The 16,555-nt window shown below is 44.8% G+C and overlaps 1 protein-coding gene across 1 annotated transcript in view; it reads right to left on the bottom strand.

The window, feature by feature from the left end:
* Positions 1 to 7,892, bottom strand: part of cnmd (chondromodulin) — a 78,798-nt gene extending 70,906 nt beyond the window's left edge. The window contains exons 1-2 of the mRNA XM_068032901.1: positions 7,686 to 7,892; positions 6,986 to 7,123 (exon numbers count right to left, since the gene is read on the bottom strand). Of these exons, the coding sequence (XP_067889002.1) occupies positions 6,986 to 7,123; positions 7,686 to 7,757 (210 nt within the window). The 5' untranslated portion in view covers positions 7,758 to 7,892. The remainder of the gene's footprint in view (positions 1 to 6,985; positions 7,124 to 7,685) is intronic.
* Positions 7,893 to 16,555: the final 8,663 nt, after the last annotated feature.

Genomic DNA, 16,555 nt, shown 5'->3' with positions numbered 1-16,555 from the left:
GGCGGGCTGTCCATCGCTGGCAATGGCACCAGCTGCCAGTGCGCAGTCGCTGATGCCATTTTTAAAGGGCTGTCAGTTCTACCAGATAATTTAAATATTTAAAGGTAAATTGAATTAATATAAATACATACATCTCCTTTGCCCCTCTCCCATGATTTCCCCTTTCCCCCACAAAACTTACCATTACCATTTGACCTCCATCCCCCCAAACTGCACAAACTTTCAACTATAAACTTTCCCACCATCCACTACACCCATGATGCTAATTTGACCCCATTTCCCCATCCCCCCTCCACACTGATAAACTTACCTCCCCCACTCCCACCAGTATTCTGCCTCATTTCCTCAGATGGGGATCCGAAGGCACGGGAGTGCCGGACACCGGGTCGAAGATCACAGTGGGACATCAGATGGCGATATGAGCTTAATTAAATCAATCATTTCAATTTATTTAAATGTTCAAATTGGGGTCCTATCACCGGGCAGCGGGGTGAGCCGCTATGTGGCCTCACCGCCGCTGGTAAAATCAGGCCGGGGTGCGTGTCAGCCCCCTCCTGGAGACATCTTCAGGCTCCTCCTGCCACGAAACCCGACATCGGGAGTTGGTAAAATCCAGCCATTACGGCGCACAAGAAGGCCATTCAGCCCATTGCCATGTAGGCCCCCACCTGTCAAGGATGAGGCATATTAATTTCGCCACATGGACATTAAATTTCAAATTGTGGCTGGGAAGACAAGAAGGCCTGATACAAGGGGTTGTCAAGCCCATGGCTGGAAGGACATTTTTGCATATTAACAGACACTGCTTAGAACAAAGGACCATTCCCTGACCCACCCAATACACAAAACCAGAAGTGGTTATACCAGTCACGTGACTACCCTGCAGGCCAACTTGGGGAGTTTTAACTTGTAGAGACAGGTTTTGAACTGGCAGAAAGTTTTTTGCTCCTGGACTGAAGAAGACCTCCTCTCCTCCTGTCTGCCCCCATCTCTTTCTCACGGAACTCCAAAACCCACTGAAGACACGTGAACCCCAAGAGAGAGAAAAGTTCACTGTAGCAGACAAGGTTTACGAAGAATACTGGGCCCCAACGAAAAACAAGACCAGATATTCGCTCAAGGATTCTCCAGCAAGCTCAAAGTACAGTAACAAAAAAAACCCTCTTCAGATATTGCCTCAAACCTTTCCACTTTATTTTTCTTCTGCTCTTTTCTGTCTCTATTTGCATGTGAGTATCACGTATGCATCGTGTATCTGTAGGTGTCAACCAAATTAAAGTTTAAGTTTTAATAAATTTCAATCTTTCTTCTTTAAATTTAAGAAAGCCTGCTTGTCCTCATTTCTTTGCCTTATAATTGGAAAGCAGTGAACAAGGACTCACCAAGGGGGAGCTCAAAACACGGTGTGTTTAAAAATAAAACCCTGTTACAGTAAGACCAGGTGAAGGCAGAAAGAGACCCCTAGATCTCTTTCTCACCTGGTCATAACAGAAATTTGGGTGCTAGCATCTGGAATTGACCCACAGACAAACAAGAGAAATTGGAAGTGGGAAGTCAAATTGTTCTCAATCAAATAAAGGGCACGATTAATACAGGTTTTCTTGTGGTTCTGTGTGATTGAATACTAACATGTCTACAACTGAAGCCAGTAGCTCTCCAAGCCAGGGTGAAGTATTTTAGGATAAGTTAAAAGCACTGTCTATGGAGGAGTTGAGGAAAATGGCTGAACAGTGTGGGATCACTGTACGTGGCAAGCTTGGAAGTCTGAGCTCCTAAGGCTAGTGGCCAACAATTTTTCCCTTGAATCTGAAGAAGCAGAAGCACTGTTAGAAGCAGACCCAGACAGGATACTGCTAGCAAAGCTACAATTGAAACAAAGGGAACATGAATTTGAGGAGAGGGAGAAAGAGTGAGACATCCAGAAGGAACGTGAAGAAAAAGAAAGACAGGAGCAAGAAAAAGAGGACAGAGAGAGAGAAAGACAAGAGAAGGAACACGAGAGAGGATAGAGAGACAGAAAGAATATTCCAGAAAGAATGCGAAGAAAGAGAGTTGAAGCAGCTTGAGTTAACCAGGGGGCAACAGAGTAACCCCAGTGAAAGCATGGTCAATATGGAGGAACATAATTCAGGGCAGGGTACAAGATTGCAGAAATTCACTCAACTAATTCCAAAATTGAATGAGGAAGACGTGGAGGCATTTTTTGTGTCCTTTGAGAAACTGGCAAGGCAGCTAAAATGGCCAGCTGAGACCTGGTCTCTTTTACTACAAAGCAAGCTAACTGGAAAAGCCCATTAGGTTTATTTCCTAAGGCCAGATGAGAGTTCATCAAATTATGAACTGGCCAAAAATGCTATCCTCAGGGCATATGAATTAGTACGCGAAGCCTATTGCCAAACGTTTAGAACCTTCAAGAAACAGGCTAATCAAACTTATCTGGAGTTTGAAAGAAGTAAGCAGCTGGTTTTTGACCAGTGGCTGAGGGCTCTTAAAGTATAGCTCAACTATGAGAATCTCAGGGAAGTAGTTCTGTTAGAAGAGTTTAAAAAATCTCTCCCACTCTTCACAAAGACCCGTGTAGAGGAGCAGCAGGTTCAGAGAGCCCAGCAAGCGGCCGTTCTGGCCGATGAGTTTGCTTTAATTTATAAGTCAGTTTCCCAGGGGAGAACCTTTCCTGATCATCACCAAAACTCCGAAAAGGGCAAAGGGTGGGAAGGTGATATCTGCCCAGGCAGTCCTGGGAGAGAAAGGAAAGCAAGAGACACTGGGGGCCCTCCTCCAGCCAAAAGGGAAGGTGCGTGTGTTTCCATTGTAATAAAGCAGGGCATTTAAAAGCTGAATGCTGGAAACTAAAGGGAAAACCAGTAAGGTTAATCAGGGCACACCTGCTCAGTGAAGACGGGAACCTGATGGAAAGCACAGCAGAGCATGCTGTGACTTTAAATGCAGTAAGAGTGAGACCCAGGAAGCTTCTGGCAGCAAGTGCAGGAAAATTTAATTGGATTCTTGAGGGTTATCAAGGTTTTGTGTTTGAAGGGAAAGTAACCCCATACCTCTCGAGTGGGGCAAGCAAGCCCATGGTGATTCTCAGGGACACAGGGGCCACTAGATCCCTTTTACTGGGAAAAGGTCTGACCTTTCCTCCAGAGAGTGCAGTGAACACCAAAATGGTGGTGAATGGTATTGGAGGGCAGTGTATACCTGTACCTGTACTCCGGGTGCACCTGGATTGCGACCTAGTTTCGGGACCAATGACCGTAGGGCTTGTCCCTAGTATGTGTGTGGACGGGGTTGACTTGCTCCAAGGTAATGATCTGGCTGGGGTGAAGGCGGTAGACCCCCCGTAGTGAAAGAAAGACCGCAGGAGATCAGAGAGACAGGGCAGTGGCAGGAGACAGTCCCCTGCAGTTTCCCTGAATGTGTAGTGGATCAGGCCATGATCAAACCAGCTCTCCCAGAGGAGACTGCACTGGCAGTGCAGGTAGATGACCATGAGGTCTGCCTATCTGAGATTTTCTTTGGAAAGTTAGGAGACCCAGGGAATGAATTAAACGGATTTTCCTAGCTGAGGCTCAGTGAGCTGACCCAGTATTGAGAGAGTTAGCACAGGCTGCCCAATCTGAAAATAAAGCAGAGGAAGTCCTTGATTGCTCCTATTTAAAGAATGAGGTACTGTTGTGGAAATGGAATTTTCCTCACAGACCTGAGAGCAAGCAGTGGGCAGTAGTTCACCAGGTAGTGGTGCCACAGAGTTATCGGAGAGAAATATTAAGAAGGGCCCACGTGACTACAGTAGCTGTACATGCCAGTATATGAAAGACCAAAGCCTGCTTAAGACAGCAGTTTGACTGGCCAAATCTCCACAAAGATGTGGTGGAGTACTGCAGGAGTTGCCACATGTGCCAGGTTGAGGGAATACCACAACCTACAGTGAAACATGCACCCCTAAGTCCTGTACCCATGTTAAGAGGACCCTCCAGTTGAGGCTGAACTGTAAGGGACCCCCGCCAAGAACAAAAGGGGACAGGCAGGCACATGGCTGGATAAAGGTTGGACAGGGAAAGGGAAACAGTGAGCAAGAGGGCAGGTTAAAGGAAGTCCGGGAGGAATCCCGGATGAAGACCCCTACTGTCCGGTCAGCCAACCCCGAAAAATTTGAAAAGTTAGACCCCACATCCTCCTACATAAATGCAGACTCTAGAAGCACCCCACCAGAGTTGCTAACAGCATTTACAGTAACCTGCAGAGACAAAGAAAGAACTTTAGGAGGCAGAGAAACTATGAGGGTGATGCCTCACCTAGTCAAAGTGCCACAGGGGAGTGCAGTAGTGTTTGCACAAATACCTGCAGGCAGGAATATCCCAGAGAATAAAGGGGAGATTAACAAAGAATCCTCCCCCACAGTCAGGGGAAAAGGGAACCATCCATACCCTGAAGTCGAAAGCCTTTGCATGACACAGCAAAGCACTGAAACCCAGTTCAGGATAGACCTGACAACTACTAACTCTCCTGAGAAAAAAATTACCCCAGCAGGAACAAAGGCACTAGGCAGTCATGGCAATGGGCAAACTGAAGAACCACATGGTTACTGGGAGGCCAAAAAAGGGAAAATAAAGCAGCACTGGCAGCCAGAAAAGACAGTTTTAATAAGCTTTAGGATTTATGAATGAATGGTAATGAATGAGAGAAATGCATGATTTTCTGTATCTTATATATTTTCTCTCAATCCTTTTTATGAAAGTAGCCATTTTTTTCAAATCGCATTTCATTCCCCTGTGTATCGAGGTGTCATGCAGGTCCCCACCTGCCAAGAATGAGGCGTATTAATTTCGCCACATGGACATTAAATTTCAACTTGTTGCTGGGAAGGCAAGAAGGCCTGTGACAAGGGGTTGCCAAGCCCCTAGCTGGAAGGACGTTTTTGCATTTTACAGACACTGCTTGGAACAAAGGGCCATTCCCTGACCCACCCAATACACAAAGCCAGAAGTGGTTATACCAGTCATGTGACAACCCTGCTGGCCAACTTGAGGAGTTTTAAATTGTAGAGACAGGTTTTGAACTGGCAGAAAGCTCTTTGGTCTTGGACTGAAGAAGACCTCCTCTCCTCCTATCTGCTCCCATCTCTTTCTCACGCAACTCCAAAACCTACTGAAGACACATGAACCCCAGGAGAGAGTAAAGTCTCCTACAGTGAACAAGGTTTACGAAGAATACTGGGCCCCAATGAAAAGCAAGACCATATCTTCAATCAAGGACGCTACAGTGAGCTCGAAGCACAGTAACAGAAAAAAACCCTCTTCAGATATTGCCTCAAACTTTTCCACTTTATTTTTCTTCTGCTCTTTTCTGTCTCGATTTGCATGTGTGTATAGCGTATCTGTGCTAGCGTGGGCTTTTCGTGTATCTGTAGGCATCAGCCGAATTAGAGTTTAAGTTTTAATAAATTTCAATCTTTCTTCTTTAAACCTAAGAAAGATTGTTTGTGCTCATTTCTTTGCCCTGATAATTGGAAAGCGGCGAACAAGGATTCATCAAGGGGGATCTAAAACACAGTGTGTTTAAACATAAAACCCTGTTACAGTAAGACCAGGTGAAGGCAGAAAGGGACCCCGAGACCTCTTTCTCACCTGGTCATAACACACTGGACTCTATGCCAGTTCTCTGTAGAGCAATCTAGTCAGTCCCATTCCCTCATTCTATCCCCATCGCCCTGCAAGTTTATTTTCCACAAGTGCCTATCCAAGTTCCTTTTGAAATCATTGATTCTACAACTGGCGTTGATAGAACCTTGATTTTTTTTTTAGTAAAGTTCTACCTATTTCAGTTGGGTGGGCTAGCCTTGTGCAGCCAACAGGAAGACAACTTTTTTTTACATTTTCCACTGCCAGCCTCTTTGCTTTCCAGCATAAATAGACCAGGCAACAATCGAAAATCATTCTCTTGGTTGCGACAAGAAACATAACCCTCCTGTTTCCACTTCCTTGGGTTTCCAGCTACCACCACTAGAGTGAATATACTGAGTGATTTAGTTTAATTAATAGGTATTTTACCAAGAATAGAAAATGGCTGCCCTCAAAAAATCATGATTATTCATCTCTCACAGAGTGGAAAATCCTGACTGGTAGATTGTTCTTGCAGTGCCAACAGAGCAGCCTCTCTCGTCGATGGAATTCTATACTATAAGGACGGCCTTGTCCTAAACTGGATTCCTAGATTCCTCTCTAGGAGAAACGGCAGCCTTGACTCAAAAGAACCTTTTTACTGGCTGTTGAAAATGCACATTTACCTCGAATGACCAAGCATAAACATCGGGGAGTCATCATACCCTGGTATTAGTTAATTGCAAAATAACCATCTTCAACCTTGGGGGTTGGTTTGGGCAGAAATGTGCTCCAGAATTTTCCCGTTGCTTACAAACGGAAGCGGTTGCAGGAGCGGAAGGCATTGTTTTCTTTCCTCAAGTCCTATACACCTTGAACATCAATTTGGTTCAATTTGTTTATTATTTCATTCTTTTTAAATTTCAACCTTTCTCATTTCTAACTACGCAGTTATGATCAAACCTTGATTGACATTCTTTACCATCTGTACATCACTGTCAATTATATTAAGACTGTGCCGGGTTATTGCCAGAACTTCTAACCATTCTCATTTCGTTTTTTGCAAAATTAACGGGGCAGTTGTGATTGTGGAACCGGGATTCTGGCAGCACTCTATCCAATGATCAGGAGTAAACGGGACACAGTCCCGCAATAAACAGTGATCTGCACTGCGAGGCGATTCTGGTAAATGAGTAAAAGGTGGCACACCAGCCGGCCCTAGTGCAGCCAAGAGACCATTAAACTTGCACACACAGGCTGATTGCTGTCACAACACCAACAGACTTTGACCCAGCTAACCGTCTGCTTCACATCTTCTATTTGGAGGGGAGGTGTGGAGGGTGAGGAATAACTTAATAAAATACTGGGGATGTGTTGCTTACATTTTTGTCATTGATCTTCCAGAAGTAAAAAGCACCAATAGCTCCGAGTACAAGCAGAGCAGCGCCGGCGATGAGAACCACGGCGCCAATCTTCAGCAGGCGGCTGCTGCTGGCGGGTTTGACAGCCACGGCGTAAGCCTTTAAAACAGACAGAAAGCAACTCATAAACGGCAGAATCTCAAAACAAAGGCCTCTATAACAAAAAAAAACATCCGCACCGCTACGCAGCTCCTGTATAGTGAGGGCATGAACTTAACTTTGGAAAGTAGATTTAATTGGAAACTGACCATTTGAAAGAAACTGACATCTAAAAACAAGTTTCTGGAGAAACTTATGCTGTACCTAACCCCACGCAACTGGATGAAGTCTGCTGAATAAAACGATGTTGTGTGCAATCTTGACAGCTGCCATTTCATCGACACTTGTACTGATCTCCAAAGTTGCCACTTTGGTTTTTGCACAACCACTTTGAAATCTTGGCCTTTGGAAAGATTTTAAAATGCACATCTTCTTGCAATATGTTGTTGCAATAATCAATCTATTTCCTTATGATCGAAGAAACGCTTAAGGTTGATGTGATTTACAAATTTCTAAAACACCACTTAATCAGCTTTGAAAGTTTGCATAGAGATTGGCCTAAAATATTATTCTAAAAGTAATTAAGTCACTTAGGACTTCTCTTTCTCTCCAAAGTACTTACAGGCGGCAGGCATTGCTCCATGTCAGCTGGTCCTGCCAGGGCTATGGGCACTTTTTCTGAAGTTTCTGCCATGCTGTCTGCGCTGCACTGACCCTCTATGTCTGTGTAAAATCCCAGTCTCTACAACACCAGGCAGCAACGTGCTTTGAATAGCTAATAATTCCTGCCTAGACCCCACTGCTCTCTCCAATTCAAATGCACACACACCTCTCATATTCCCTCTCACATCATTTCCTTCTGGCACAGTTCATTTCTTTAGGAATTTGATGAGTAACTGGATGTTATATTTTGACTTCAAATGCCTCAAGAGAAACATTTTTTTAAAAATGTGATAAAACATCAAATATAATTCACTCCACACCTAACTATTTAAAGTCCTTTTTTTGCACTAACAAAATCAAAATATCCAAGAATTTGAATAAGAAAGGTAAACAACATAGCAAAATGGGAATTTAGTACTGAAGAAAATTTGAATGAAGTGATTTTGAATGAAAAATACTCATTCCAGTGGCTACTATAGTGGAGATGGCAGTTTAGTTCAACTTTACATTTATTTGGGAGAACACAATTTAATTTTACTTCCATTTATCTCTTTTATTGAAATGCAATGAAACACTCTTTCTCCACAGACTCTGCCAGGCCTGCAGAGTATTTCCAGCATTTTCTGTTTTTACCTTTGAAATTACTTATTATTTCTAAATGCATTCAAATTAAGCTGTGTCACAGCTATGAATGAAAACTGCTCATTGACCTGGTTAACAAATATTTACCAATTATCAAGCATAGAAGGCTAGGTCATGACTCAGATTTTAATTACATACCTTCCTTTACTACTTTATTTAATCAGATGTAAAAATTACAAGAAGATATTAATAGCAAAATCCATTCAGTGCGCAGGAGTGAAAAACTCATGTTAACTGTAGTTCAGTGGTAGCATTCTCACCTCTGAAGCTGGAGGTTGTGAGTGCAAGTGACACTCCAGACTCTTGAGCACATAATCTAAGATGCAGTACTGTGGGAGTGCTGCAGTGCCAGAGGTGCTGTCTTTCAGAAGAGATGTTATACTGAGGCCCTATCTGCCACTTAGGTGGATGTAAAAGATGCCATGCACTATCTGAAGAAGAGCAAGAGAGTTCCCCCTCGTGTCCTGGCTAATGTTTATCCCTCAACTAACACCTAAAACAGATCATTTGGTCATTTTTCTCATTGTTGTTTGTATACAAATTGGCAACTGTGTTTGCTACATTACAACACTTCAAACGTCCTGCACTGGTTGAAAAGTGCTTTGTGATGGCCTGAAGTCAAATGTGCTGTATAAATGCAGGTCAGTCTTCCTCTGTAGCCCATGCAGTGAAGATGAGTATTTAGCTTCCCCACTGGCTCAGTGTGATATTGAGTTAAACAAACAAGGAAGATACTTGACCTATGCTGTCTTTGCCTGGTATTTCTATGTCTTTCTCCCAACTTAACAAGGTAACTCCACAGGAGAAAAAGTGTGACTGGTGTTATAGAAACATAGAAAATAGGTACAGGAGTAGGCCATCCGGCACTTCGGGCCTGCTCCACCATTCAAAAATGATTATGACTGATCGTCTAATTTAGTACCCTGTTCCCGCTTTTTCTCCATATCCCTTGATCCTTTGGCATTAAGAAATATATCTATCTCCTTCTTGAATATATTTAATGACTTGGCCTCCACTGCCTTCTGCAGTAGAGAATTCCACAGGTTCACCACCCTCTGAATAAAGACATTTCTCCTCATCTCAGTTCTAAATGGCATACTCCATATCCTGAGACTGTGACACCTAGTTTTGGACTCTTCAGCCATCGGGAATATCCTCCCTGCATCTAGCCTGTCCAGTCCTATTAGAATTTTATAGGTTTCTATGAGATCCCCTCTCATTCTTCTAAACTCTAGTGAATATAGGCCTAGTCAACCCAATCTCTCCTCATACGTTAATCCTGCCATCCCAGGAATCAGCCTAGCAAATCTTCTTTGCACTCCCTCCATGGCAAGAACATCCTTCCTCAGATAAGGAGAATAAAACTGCACACAATACTCCAGATGTGGTCACACCAAGGCCCTGTATAACTGCAGTAAGACATCCTTGCTCCTGTACTCAAATCCTCTTGCAATGAAGGCCAACATATCATTCACCCTCCTAATTGCCTGCTGCACCTGAATGCTTGCTTTCAGCGACTGGTGTACAAGGACACCCAGGTCTCGTTGCACCTCCCCCTTTTCCAATCTATCACCATTCAGATAATAATCTGCCTTTCTGTTTTTACAACCAAAGTGGATAACCTCACATTTATGCATCTGTCGTGCATTTGCCCACTCACTCAACTTGTCCAAATCACATTGGAGGGTCTTTGCAACGTCCTCACAGCTCACATTCCCCCCAGCTTTGTGTCGTCTGCAAACTTGGAAATGTTACATTTAGTTCCCTCGCCCACATCATTAATATATATTGTGAATAGCTGGGACCCAAGCACTGATCCCTGCAGTACCCCACTAGTCACTGCCTGCCACCCGGAAAAAGACCCGTTTATTCCTACTCTCTGTTTCCTGTCTGTCAACCAATTCTCAATCCATGCCAGTATGTTACCCCCAATCCCATGTGCTTTAATTTTGCACACTAACCTCTTATATGGGACCTTATCAAAAGCCTTCTGAAAATCCAAACACACCACATCCACTGGTTCTCCCTTATCTATTCTAGTAGTTACATCCTCAAAAACCCCTAGATTTGTTACGCATGATTTCCCTTTCATAAACCCATACTGACTTGCCCAATCCCATTTATGCTTTCTAGGTGTTCTGCTATCACATCCTTTATAATAGACTCCAGCATTTTTCCCACTACTGATGTAAGGCTAACTGGTCTGTAGTTTCCTGTTTTTTCTCTCCCTCATTTTTTAAATAGTGGGGCTACATTTGCCACCCTCCAATCTATGAAAATTATGAAAGTGCTGCTGCTTTTTGTTAAAAATATTTTTTGAGGAATTCATAGTCAAACTGAAAAAATGTTGGACCAGATTTTATGTCAAGAGGGTCATCAAGAGGACACTGAAAGAACTTGTTTGGCAAAAATATTTACTGGTTGTCACATGACTCAAGTTAAAAATAGAACAGAAACCTGCTAAATTAATTCTCACTGCCACTTGAAAAGAACTGTTCTAAAAGATCCCAGTAACCCATCTACGTGTAGTCAGAGACTAGACTGAATGCCAGTTTTGGAACACAACATATCTCATCTGCTGAAAGACAAAGTGTTATTGCAGAGAGGGTGTTAATTGACAGAATTATAGAACAACCTGACCCAAAGCACAAACATGACAAAAAAAGCAGTGTTAGGAGCATTTTTTTTTTGATTCATTCATGGGATGTGGGCGACGCTGGCTAGGCCAGCATTTAGTACCCATCCCTAATTGCCCTTGAGAAGGTGGCGGTGAGCTGCCTTCTTGAACCACTGCAGTCCATTTGGGGTAGGTATACCCACAGTGCTGTTAGGAAGGAAGTTCCAGGATTTTGACCCAGTGACAGTGAAGGAACGGCGATATAGTTCCAGGTCAGGATGGTGTGTGACTTGGAGAGGAACTTGCAGGTGGTGGTGTTCCCATATATTTGCTTCCCTTGTCCTTCTCGTTGGTAGAGGTCGCGGGTTTGGAAGGTGCTGTCTAAGGAGCCTTGGTGCATTGCTGCAGTGCATTTTGTAGATGGTACACACTGCTGCCAGTGTGCGTCGGTGGTGGAGGGAGTGAATGTTTGTAGATGGGGTGCCAATCAAGCGGGCAGCTTTGTCCTGGATGGTGTCGAGCTTCTTGAGTGTTGTTAGAGCTGTACCCATCCAGGCAAGTGGAGAATATTCCATCACACTTCTGACTTGTGCCTTGTAGATGGTGGACAGGCTTTGGAGAGTCAGGAGGTGAGTTACTCGCAGCAGGATTCCTAGCCTCTGACCTGCTCTTGTAGTCACGGTATTTATATGGCTACTCCAGTTCAGCTTCTGGTCAATGGTAACCCCCAGGATGTTGATAGTGGGGGATTCAGCGATGGTAATGTTGTTGAATGTCAAGGGGAGATGGTTAGATTCTCTCTTGTTGGAGATGGTCATTGCCTGGCACTTGTGTGGCGCGAATGTTACTTGCCACTTATCAGCCCAAGCCTGGATATTGTCAGGTTTTGCTGCATTTCTACACGGACTGCTTCAGTATCTGAGGAGTCACGAATGGTGCTGAACATTGTGCAATCATCCGCGAACATTCCCACATCTGACCTTATGATTGAAAGAAGGTCATTGATGAAGCAGCTGAAGATGGTTGGGCCGAGGACACTACCCTGAGGAACCCCTGCAGTGATGTCCTGGAGCTCAGATGATTGACCTCCAACAACCACAACCATCTTCCTTTGCGCTAGGTATGACTCCAGCCAGTGGAGGGTTTTCCCCCTAATTCTCATTGACATCAGTTTTGCAAGGGCTCCTTGATGCCATACTCGGTCAAATGCTGCCTTGATGTCAAGGGCAGTCACTCTCACCTCACCTCTTAAGTTCAGCCCTTTTGTCCCTGTTTGAACCAAGGCTGTAATGAAGTCAGGAGCTGAGTGGCCCTGGCGGAACCCAAACTGAGCGTCACTGAGCAGGTTATTGCTAAGCAAGTGCTGCTTGATGGCACTGTTGATGACACCTTCCATCACTTTACTGATGATAGAGAGGAGGCTGATGGGGCGGTAATTGGCCGGGTTGGATTTGTCCTGCTTTTTGTGTACAGGACATACCTGGGCAATTTTCCACATTGTAGATGCCAGTGTTGTAGCTGTACTGGAACAGCTGGCTAGGGGCGCGGCAAGTTCTGGAGCACAGATCTTCAGTACAATTGCCGGAATATTGTCAGGGCCCATAGCTTTTGCAGTATCCAGTGCCTTCAGTCATTTCTTGATATCATGCGGAGTGAATCGAATTGGCTGAAGTCAGGCATCTGTGATGCTGGGGACTTCAGGAGGAGGCCGAGATGGAGCATCAACTCGGCACTTCTGGCTGAAGATTGTTGCAAATGCTTCAGCCTTATCTTTCGCACTGATGTGCTGGGCTCCCCCATCGTTGAGGATGGGGATATTTCTGGAGCCACCTCCTCCAGTTAGTTGTTTCATTGTCCACCACCATTCACGGCTGGATGTGGCAGGACTGCAGAGCTTAGATCTGATCCGTTGGTTATGGGATCGCTTTGCTCTGTCTATTACATGCTGCTTACGCAGTTTGGCACGCAGATAGTCCTGTGTTGTAGCTTCACCAGGTTGACACCTCATTTTGAGGTATGCCTGGTGCTGCTCCTGGCATGCCCTCCTGCACTCTTCATTGAACCAGGTTTGGTCTCCTGGCTTGATGGTAATGGTAGAGTGGGGGATATGCCGGGTCATGAGGTTACAGATTGTGGTTGAGTACAATTCTGCTGCTGCTGATGGCCCACAGCGCCTCATGGATGCCCAGATTTGCATTGCTAGATCTATTCGAAATCTATCCCATTTCTAACGGTGATAGTGTCACACAACACTATGGACGGTACCCTCAAAGTGAAGGCAGGACTTCGTCTCCACAAGGACTGTGCGGTGGTCACTCCTACCAATACAGTCATGGACAGAAGCATCTGCAGCAGGCAGATTGGTGAGGATGAGGTCAAGTATGTTTTTCCCTCGTGTTGGTTCCCCCACTACCTGCCGCAGACCCAGTCTAGCAGCTATGTCCTTTACGACTTGGCCAGCTCAGTCAGTAGTGGTGCTACCAAGCCACTCTTGGTGATGGACATTGAAGTCCCCCACCCAGAGTACATTTTGTGCCCTTGCCACCATCAGTGCTTCCTCCAAGTGATGTTCAACATGGAGGAGTACTGAGTCATCAGCTGAGGGAGGGCGGTAGTTGGTAATCAGTAGGTGGTTACCTTGCCCATGTTTGACCTGATGCCATGAGACGTCATGGGGTCTGGAGTCGATGTTGAGGACGCCCAGGGCAACTCCCTCCCTACTGTATACCACTGTGCCACCACCTCTGCTGGGTCTGTCCTGCCGGTGGAACAGGACATACCCAGGGATAGTGATTGATGTGTCTGGGACATTGTCTGCAAGGTATGATTCCGTGAGTATGACTATGTCAGGCTGTTGCTTGACTAGTCTGTGGGACAGCTCTCCCAACTTTGGCACAAGCCCCCAGATGTTAGTAAGGAGGACTTTGCAGGGTCAACAGGGCTGGGTTTGCCGTTGTTGTTTCTGGTGCCTAGCTCGATGCCGGGTGGTCCATTCAGTTGCATTCCTTTTTATTAACTTCATAGTGGTTAGGTACAGGGAAAAAAAATGAATGATGAAACAAAATGAAATAAAATAAACAAATAAAAAAGAAAGAAGAAAAAATAGCTAAAAATAAAAACGGATGCCCGTCATGCTCTGAAATTATTGAACTCAATCTCTTGCCCCCTCCCCCCCCCACTTTATTTGGCGAATACATTTCTAGCCTCTGCCAGTTCTCAAGAAGGGTCACTGACCTGAAACGTTAACTCTGCTTCTCTCTGCACAGATGCTGCCAGACCTGCTGAATATATCCAGCATTTCTTGTTTTTATTTCAGATTTCCAGCATCTGCAGTATTTTACTTTTATATCTTATCTGCTGTTTTCTTCAAGAATGAGCAAATATTCAGCCCAAGTGGGTTTTTTGTCTGTAAGAGAGCTCTGAACAAAAATCCCTTTTATTTTTCCATTTAACTGGTCTACTATGTGTGTGTGAATGTGAGAGCTAAGGTGAAAAAGGGAACTTTAGAATTTCAATCTGTGCGTTTATGCTTTACTTCATTATTGGTTAAGACTTGTTTTATAATAAACAGATAATTTTGTTGTTCATTAAAGAAACCTGGTAAGTGTGTTTATTCTGTGAAAAATAGAGTATATGGTTGACCATATTACGAAGTGAGAATATTTAATTATATGTTGTGACAGTGCACTCCTCCTGTCTCGATCTTAACACTAGCTAAAAGTGGCTGCTAATGCCATTTCTCTGCTGAAGTTACAGCGAGAGAGCAGGAGAACCTCATGGAAAGTTTCTCACCTGATGTGAGCCCAGGCAGCAGTAAGGATGCTAGGAATTATCCTCAGTCCATCTAATACATCTAGGTGAACAGGAAAAAAAAATCAGTCAGGGCTCATGTGTCTCTTTAATATCCAGAGGTTGTAATGGAAGTGTGTAGGAGAAGTTTGTTCACATAGTGCTGTTCGTCATTGCACAAAGGGACATTCCTTAGGTATGACAAGTGTTTATATAAATGTAACTTATTTCTTTCTTCTTTTCTTGATAATCTATTTTTCTTAATTTTTACTGTCGATCTATTCTAGCACAGCAGGCAAACCTCCACCTCAGTTACCTTTCACCAGTTAAGCACACTGTCTGTATTTAAAGTGCAGTAGAGGTTAAAATATTTTGGCCTGGAATTTGCTGATAAAATAACAGCATGTAAAAAACACAAGTTGCTAACCAAGTGAGGAAGAGATAATCTATGAATTGTTAATCACCACAAACTGCTGGACAATTTGTACCACTCCATCGTTAGCTTTGTGAAAATGGCATCTTCCACTTAACCTCTGTGTGATTTTTATCAAATTGCTGCATTTACACATTAATTGCCAGTAACAGACCACAAAAAGTTAATTCTAGTAGCTCATGGCCCAAAACTGTGCTGTGACGGCCAACAAGCAGCAGTAACTGTTAGTTAGACTTACCCTTGCCTGTTTAATGTAGGCAATATTTTTGTCCTGCAAGTTGCTGGAAGTGAGAGATGGAAACAGAGAGGCACCCTCTGTAAGGCAGTTGGGACCAGAGTGAACATGACGGCCACTATGTGCGAAGTTGGAGGTAGAGGTAAGGGGCGTAAAATCGCAGTGGACTGCGTTTGGCTGGAAGCCTGATGTCCTGATGTCACTTCTGGATTTTACCAGCGGCAGGAACCATTGGAGGGCAGACTTCTGGCAACGAGGCAGTGGGACACCAATTGAGGTATTTAAAAGGCTAATTAACTGCAATTTTGCTGGGTGATTTCAATTTTATTAGTGGCGCACGGGGATCACGGGCCTTCGGAGTCTCGCTGCGTGAAACAAGGTGGCAGTGAGGTGGGGAATTACAAGGAAGTGAGGAATAAGTGCAGGCACTCCAGTGGGAGAACCAGTGTGTGGTGGCAGGAAGGGTGATGCACAAGGACACTGGCAGACATCGGCAAAAGTGGGGGAGGTGAAAAATGTTGGGGGGATGGGGGAATGGGTGGGTGGGTGTAGCCAGGGTGACATAGGGCAATAGCACTTGCCCCGAAGAGAGGTCTCAGGGGATCATTTGGGGGGTGGGGTCAGGGGTGTTAGCTTGTTGGCAGGCATAGGTTTGAAAGGGAGGCCACCTGCTGAGGGCCTCATTCACTCAGGCCTCATGGTCCCTGCTGAGGACGAGGGGCAGCTCAGAGGAAGGAGGGTGCAGGCTCTGGCACGGGCAAATCACCAACCTCACAACCATCAAGAGGCTGAGCTCGGGGTGGGCAAAATGAAGAAGGGTGCAGAGGGGCAGGACAGCAGGTAAGTGCACGCAGAAGAGCCTATCCCCAGGAAAAAATATACTGCCCAAGGTTGAACTTTCTGCAGATGTCCGAGCAGCAGTTTCAGCAAAGATTCTGGCTTTCCAGGGAGGCCATCACTGATCGATGCGCCATGTTGCAGGATGAGCTGAGACCCTTTGGGGTTGGTGGACACAATGCCAGTGGCCCTGAAGATCACCGTGTCTCTCAACTTCTATGCCTACGGCTTCTTCCAGGGATCCATTGGGGACATGGTGACCAATGCCCTGTTCAA

The sequence above is a fragment of the Heterodontus francisci genome, chromosome 6 (assembly GCF_036365525.1).
Source record: "Heterodontus francisci isolate sHetFra1 chromosome 6, sHetFra1.hap1, whole genome shotgun sequence".
Lineage (NCBI taxonomy): Eukaryota > Metazoa > Chordata > Chondrichthyes > Heterodontiformes > Heterodontidae > Heterodontus > Heterodontus francisci.
The sequence above is the reverse complement of the archived record's forward strand: the minus strand, read 5'-3'. Positions and strand labels throughout refer to the sequence as shown.